The sequence below is a fragment of the Macaca mulatta genome, chromosome 2, assembly GCF_049350105.2.
Source record: "Macaca mulatta isolate MMU2019108-1 chromosome 2, T2T-MMU8v2.0, whole genome shotgun sequence".
NCBI classification, from domain to species: Eukaryota; Metazoa; Chordata; class Mammalia; order Primates; family Cercopithecidae; genus Macaca; species Macaca mulatta.
The window spans coordinates 56333206-56341024 of NC_133407.1; the positions used below are offsets into that span (position 1 = coordinate 56333206).

General features: G+C 45.1%; 1 protein-coding gene across 1 annotated transcript; it reads left to right on the top strand.

Moving 5' to 3' along the window:
- Positions 1-1440: 1440 nt before the first annotated feature.
- On the top strand, positions 1441-2787 carry RAP2B (RAP2B, member of RAS oncogene family). Its single transcript, NM_001194854.2, is given in 1 exon segment — positions 1441-2787. A coding segment is annotated over 1 exon segment (552 nt). The 5' UTR covers positions 1441-1908; the 3' UTR covers positions 2461-2787.
- Positions 2788-7819: the final 5032 nt, after the last annotated feature.

Genomic DNA, 7819 nt, shown 5'->3' on the forward strand with positions numbered 1-7819 from the left:
TCCTCAGAGAGGAGCAAGGGAGTCGGAACAAGTCGGGGCATCTCCCTCGCACCTCCCGGGAGCGCCAGCCCAGCTAAGTCTAGCGATTGTCCGCCAGCCAGCGAAGACGCTTCCTCTGAGGCAAGCTTGGACACTCCCCTACCCCTCCGGGTGAAACGAATTCCAAGTGGCCCATTTCGGCTCCTCGGCCCCCTCCCACTCCCTGCAAAAAAACTTGGCAACTCTGAGGTTTCTTGCGGACCAAAACCTGTAATTAGCCCTTTGTGCTCCCTTTGAGGGGCAGTCGTGACTGGAAACCGAGGAGTCAGACTCTCTCGAAAACACCAACAAAGAACTATATTTAGTTCTGAGCTCTCAGCCTAAATGCCTCTTATTTTTTCACTTTTACTTCAAAACGCCTGGGTTGGGGAAGTGGGAGGCAGGGGGTGGGGAAGCAGCGGAGAAAGAACAGCTGTGCCTCCGCCTCTCCTCTCAATCTCTATAAATAACCAATCGCGAGCGGAGGCTACTTTTTAGCCAATGAAGCGCCCCAAACTGATAAAGCCTTGGCGGCAGCCAATCAACAACACTTAGGGGTGTGAGACTCGCGTCCCGAGACCAATGAGTGCGGAGTCTGGGAGAGGTAATTTGAGCTAGAGTGTGGGTGTGTGGTGCAAAAGCTTCCTACTTCCAAGCCCAAAAACCTGCTCTGCGACTGAGCATGCCCTGAACTAACTGCGGGCGCCCGGAGACTTCTGGATAGGGATGTAATCTCGTCTCCGGGTTTTGACCGCACCCGAGCGGGGAGGTGGGTACGACCCGCGGGACCCTGCCCCGAGAGAGCTGCAGGTACCAGAGGCTACCCCTTTCCTAGTCGGGACAGTATCTCAGGCTTGGAGTACCTCCTGTTTTCTTTGTGCAAGGCTGCAGTGCACAGAGTAGCGTTTCTGTGGCGAACGGTGTTGAAAAATCTATGGGGCCGGGATGCTCCGCCGGCTGCTCGTGCATTCCACGGCACCCACATGACTTCGGGTTTCCGGCCCCAGACACACGCCCGCCCGGGGCTGGGTGAATGGCGTCCTTGGGCCTTTGATAACGGGAGTTGGCAAGACCACAGCCTACTCTATCCTGAGGCGGCCCGCCGCACCCACATGCTTCTCGCAGAGCCGCCGCCCTTGTCCACCACTCCCACAGCTGTAAAAGAAAGCGGCCTGCATACTCCCTACACCGCTTTCCTCGCTCCAGTGTACGCACACACACCCCATCTACCAGCCAGTTCCTAACTCGCGCCACTCCCCAAACTGGACTCAAATCCGGAGCCCCGCCTACATCCCCGCCCCCTCCCGGCCCCGCGGAAAACCAGGAGCGGCCGCTTGGGTAAGGCGCGGCCGGAACGCACTGGGCATGCTCGCCGGGGAGGGGAGGGCCGGGCTGCGCGCGGCGAGTAGGAAGCCCTCGCCCAGTAGAGGCTGCGGGAGAGAGCGCGATGGGCCGCGGCGGTGGGCGCACGTTCCGCGGGGACTCATGCCACGCGCGTCCCGTCCCGACGCGCAATTAGCAGCCACCTCCGCAGCCCGCCGCCACCGCCTCCCCGCCCTCCCGGGCTGCCGCAGCTAGGAGCTCCAGCCATCGCCTCGCGCAGGCTGCGGGCATTGTCCTCCCGGTTCGCCGCCCGGGCTGCTGCTGCTGCCGCCGCGGACTGCTGCGGGGCCCCGACCCGCGCCCCAGGGACACGCCGCCGCCGCGGGCCGGCCCGGCGCCCGGCCCCCGCTCGGTGGTTTCCGCCCTGCGTTCTCTGGGCTACTCTCTCCTGGGTTTTTCCTGAGGAGCTGAGGAAGGGGAAGAGAAGTCCAGCCGCCAAGCCCAGCCTTCCCCGGCGCGCAGCCCCGACGGGGCCGCGGCAGGCGCGGCGAGAGCGCTGACGGAGCCATGAGAGAGTACAAAGTGGTGGTGCTGGGCTCGGGCGGCGTGGGCAAGTCCGCGCTCACCGTGCAGTTCGTGACGGGCTCCTTCATCGAGAAGTACGACCCGACCATCGAAGACTTCTACCGCAAGGAGATTGAGGTGGACTCGTCGCCGTCGGTGCTGGAGATCCTGGATACTGCGGGCACCGAGCAGTTCGCGTCCATGCGGGACCTGTATATCAAGAACGGTCAGGGCTTCATCCTGGTCTACAGCCTCGTCAACCAGCAGAGCTTCCAGGACATCAAGCCCATGCGGGACCAGATCATCCGCGTGAAGCGGTACGAGCGCGTGCCCATGATCCTGGTGGGCAACAAGGTGGACCTGGAGGGCGAGCGCGAGGTCTCGTACGGCGAGGGCAAGGCCCTGGCTGAGGAGTGGAGCTGCCCCTTCATGGAGACGTCGGCCAAAAACAAAGCCTCGGTAGACGAGCTGTTTGCCGAGATCGTTCGGCAGATGAACTACGCGGCGCAGCCCAACGGCGATGAGGGCTGCTGCTCGGCCTGCGTGATCCTCTGAGGCGGCCGCCGCGCGCCGGCCGCGCTCTGCGCACAAAAGCCAAACGCATCCGACTCTCTAAATGTGATTTCTTTCTTGCTTTGAGATTGGAGACCACTTTGCATTGGCCAGGGTGTCTTGGGAGCCCCGCTGGCCTCCGCGGCCGGCGTCCCCTGCCTCCACCCTGTACCCGAGGGGGTGTCCCGTCCTGCCCATCTGATACTCTGGTGGAAATGTGGTTCTTTGCAGCATGTACGTTTCTCCCTGATTTTGGTTGATGCATATTTCCCCGTTTAAGTAGCCGTTAGGGCGCAGTATCGGCAGCTTGACACCCACCAAGCAAAAGTTTCAGCCTGGAAAAAAAATGGGAGGGGGGAGGGGTGGAGGAAAAGGAGGGGGAGAAGGTGGAAATGGTTTTTCTTTCTTTTTTTTTTTTTTTTGGTCAACAACCGTTTTTCTAGTTCCAAGTTTTAAATACATGGAAGGAAGTCCGGGAGAACCATATGAAGGAGCAGGAGGAGAAGAAGAAACTTTTGTTTTTTTCCTTGTTTTCCAGGAGTAGCTGGAAGTTAAGATTGGGTTCCTTTTCTGCCAGCTTGGAAGGGCAACCCCATGACTGATTGCGATTCTGAGGATGTCTATGCAAAGTTGGATTCTTGTTACAGTGTATCCAATCTGAAGTATTGCACATCTGAACTGGGACTGTTAACACTGATGCCAATACAGTGTGGGGTGCCAGAAAGTGTCTGCTGATATTTGTGGAAAAAAAAAATCTATTTTGTTTACCTACTGTATCAAAGGGGAGTCTGGGGGAGAACGGTAGTATTTTTTTTTTTTTTATCAGCTGTGAAAAAAATGTTACAGATCTGCACATTTTCGTGTGTACTATGGTGTGTGTGTGTGTGTGTGTGTGGTGTGTGTGTGTTTTAAGTTTAGCCTTTTGTTTTTGTTTTTTGGTTGGCAGTAACCGATTTTAATGACTAGCTTTTTAAAATACAGTACAAAGACTTTGTAAATGTGATTCAGGGCCCCCAGCACCCCTGTGTCTGCAGAGTGCCTTCAAAACTCAGCTGTTCCAGCCGGTGCCAACCTGTGAACTTCCCACCATATCCCAGAATCTGCTATTCCCCAAACCACTTCCCAGTTTCCTTTCAATAATCTTTCAGAAGGAGCCAGGACAATAGGGCCTGTTGTTTAGTGAATTTCTTTATTATTTTCAGCCTTTAAAATGTAATTTCCATCTCTTGCAATGAATTTGTTTCCTTTTTTTTTTTTTTTTTTTGCTTCATTTTGCTTAAGTTTTCAGGTATTTAGCTCCCCTTTTATATTATTTTTAAATTTTTAAATTACCTGTTGTAGGGTGTTCCTCCAGAAGCAAAGAGCAAAATTTTACTGTTGCGATGTACCAATTCTAACTAATTGTAATTTTTAATTTCATGCGTTTAATCATTGTCTCTTCATTTTAAGACTTTTAATACAAATGTCATTTTTAAAGAAACCCAAAACTATTGTTTGTGTTTCTGTGTTTCATATTCAGTGATTTAATACAGTATCATGGCTGAGGTGGATGGGGTAGGTGCATGATACTCTCCCGAGCTATTTGTGAAATTTTAAAGACAGAAGTGTCTCAGTGACAAGATGGATGACACTACTCCCAACTTTTTAAATTTGGAGAAAACCATCAAGGTCGAGGAAGCCCTGGGTATGGCCATTACCATCTGATTAGAAGATGAACAGGTATTTTGAATCTGATCTGATGTGGAACAGTTTACCTCATTGTAGGTAGGGAACAAGAGAACCCATCTATTAAAATTGCCTTAGATCTGGGAAAGTAACCATCCATCTGGCAAAGTAGGATGGCGCTTTAAAATTTTTCTTCCTTTTTTCCCCATGTTTATATCACACATCAAGTCGAAAACATGTTTGGGAAAGATGGTTTTCAATTCTTAAGTTATACCTAGTGATGTTTTTTGCAGTACATTTGAGTAGGTTGTGGACACTGTCTCAACCCCTTTGAGGTTTTGATTTGGAAATAGATTTAAAAGAAAACAGGCTAAGATAATATCCTTGTTCTCCTTTACACCCTGCAGTTTGGACCATATTTGACCTCATAAGTTTTTCCTTTTAACAGTAGGAGGCAGTGTGAGCTTTTTATTTTTTATTTTTCTTAAGGTGGTCTTAGTAATATAACGTGTTCATACATATCAAGAGAGTACTTGGTATATACCTTAGGTCTATGTAGTGCAGCTGAAATCTGAAGAGTCTTGACAAAGGGATTTATACCCTTGACAAAACCAAAAGAAATTACAGGCCACAGGTTTCTTTAAAGCTGTGTTAACATATCTTGCCTTAAAATGTGTGTGTGTGTTTTTGCTTTGCTTTTTTTGTTTTTGCCCAGGAGGCATCTTGGTACTCCAGCAATGGAGGAAGAATGGAAGTTTTGCCTGGCGACGGTCCTACTGCCATTTTTTTTTTCCCACTCTGATCTCACTTAAGTTTGATATCAAACACAATTGGGAGACAATAGTATCAATATTACTAAATGTAGAAATTAAAAGATACTGTATAAATTTATGCCTTTGCAAAGATTCATTCTTGTATTTGAATAAATTTAGTTGCTAAAGTAGATCCAAAGTGTTAAAAATGCTGAAGTCATGTCTGGAGGGTTTTTTAAGAAAAGGCATTTGGCATTTGACTGTCTTGTGTTTTATTTTTAAGTTTTTGGAAACCTTTTGACATAAAATGCTGCCAAGTATCTAAGAAATGTATATACTGACGAAATATTTGAAAGTGGAAAATTGGAAATGAAATACGTTGCTGGGTGTGTTAATCACCTTCGCCCAGGATTTAGTCACGTGGAGGGCTTCTTTATAGGTCTAGGATGGCAGAGCAGAAGATTTTAATATGCTTTTATTAAGTACTGTAAAATAAATGCTTTTTGGATTCTTAAAGCAATTTTATGTTTGCCTGAAGCAAGCAAATAGTGTTTTTGATTTTATCCCATATTTTCTTGGTAAAATTGACAGAAATTAGAACACTGCTATTTTTTTCTTAAAAATATTTTTAAGAATATGTTAGATTCTTTGGCTATTAAGAATCCCTTCTGGTATTAGGGTGTGAAGAGATAAGAGCATTTGTTTCAATGAAAAAGTTAGTGTTAAAGGAAGTGAGTCAGGGAGGGCGGAGTTTGTTGTATGGCAATCACCTGTCAAAACAGAAATTGGGTGGGAAAGGAGTCTTTATCTTAGGGAGCAAAAGCTGACTTTTAAACTTGACCCCTGCTGTTTTTAAACAGCTTTTCCTTTTGGTCTCTGACAGTCAACCCAGGTTTCATGTTATGTCAAAAGGGTTATTTTTGTCCTCCTTTTTTAATAGCCTCAGGAAAGTTAAAGGTATTATCTTAAGTCTAACACTCTCTAGTCTTTGAGAGTTATGGTTCTTTGGTAGAACAATTTCCATGTTGTTAACTGTTGTAGACTTCATTGAAACACATTTTGGGACCAGATGTATTTGGGGATAGAATTCTTTAAATTTATGGGACTTCATGCTTCCTGATTACTTTTTCCTGTGGTTGGGAATCCTAGAATGCCTGATCTATTTGATCTGTTCAGGTAGTTTTGTTATTGTACCCTCTTTGGGGTCATATTCTAGTATTTCTCACAGGGGGTATGAGAAACAGAAAGCTATATGTAGCAGCTGGTCTTGAGAAATAGAAGCACCTTAACTGTCATAAGAGCATAGATTTTTGTTTTTTCCGCAACAGCCAGAATAAGTTCCTGCATTATAAGTATAAAGGGAACCAATATTTAATTTGGAGATGATCACTGTTAAAATGATACCAAACATTTGTCACAGTGTCTTATTTGGGGGAAGTTTGCTAATATAAATTTTGTCTGTGAAAATATAGTAAATTTTAAAATACTAATATAACGTATTTTTTATTGCAGTATTTTATGCAGACTATTAGGAATGATTCGATGCATTTAATTGAACAGAGTGCTAGTTCTAGGTGAGATCTTTATCTATTAACAGGATTTTGAAACTTTGAGAAGGCTATGGGGATCATCTAGTCCAAAAGTTCTCAAACTTGACCATATATCAAAATCACCTGGAGCTTAAAACATGTACTGCTGGGACCCTCCTCCAGTTTCTGATCCAGTGGGTCTCGGGTAGGGTCTCAATTTTCATTTCTAACAAGTTTCCAAGTGATTGTGTTATTGCTGTTCCAGAGACCACACTTTGAAAACCAGTGATCTAGACTGAACTGCAAATTAGTACTATACTGAGAGCCACCTAGATATTGAGACACAGACTTATGTCACATGTTTTGGAGTGCTGTCTACTTCAGTTAGGGAATAATCTCTATTGAAATCTACAGCTGAAGAGGACATATACCATTTATACTAAGACTAACTGTTGTGTGTGAAATAGAATAAGCATGGCGGGTAGTTTTTGATCATTTTCACATTATTACAGCAACATTTTGACTATGGTTTTCAATGTTAATTCAGAAGTTGACTTTAAATGAAAATGTGGTTAGAATAGAGGCATAGCCTAAGTGATCAGAATCAACATTCCCCTTCTCCCCAACCTAGGGAGAAAAAAATTTGAAAAGTATGTCTTCAATAAAAGGGGACACTTTAAAGTATTTGTCTTCTCTTCAACATTAAAAAACAAAGATTTTAAGTTTTCATGGCAAGGGTTCTAAAAATCATTGTGTTAGAGAATTTAAATCTTCAGATCATGGTAAGCACATGTGTATGTGTGTGCTCAATTTCTTAGACTTCCAGGTGTTAATTCCTTCTCATTTAGTTCTACTGTAATCCATTCTGGGAAAATGCATACCACAAAACTGTGTATCTTGCAGCTTCTTTTGTTATGCATCTTAATTCCCTCCGAAGGTGCCAGAACTTTATGTTACAGATGTGGGTTTTTAAAGACAGTTTGGGGGGCTTCTAAAGAAACAATAGTAGATCTAATTACAAGTACTGGATTGCTTACTTCAAATTTCTCTTTTACAATTTAGAAAGTTTAGTACCAGTTTATAGACTGAGGGAGTAATAGCTACTATTAGATGCTAAGAATAATACCATGCTTGGGTGGGGAAGAAAGGCCCTTACTCAAATCTCCATTTTCATTTTTAACGCTTCCTGGACTTCAGTTATTTTCTTGCTTTTGTCTCAAGAATAATAAATATTTTTGGTGAAAAATTTTTTTTGTTGAACCCTGTTATTGTTACTGTCATTTTCATAGCACAATAGTCTACAGCTCTCTGTAGTAGCTTAATAGCTATTTGCTGAATGAATGGAACATGGAGTGTTACATCTGAAACTATTCTATTAGAAGGTGAAAAATGTTGATTGAAGAATGGTAGGATTTT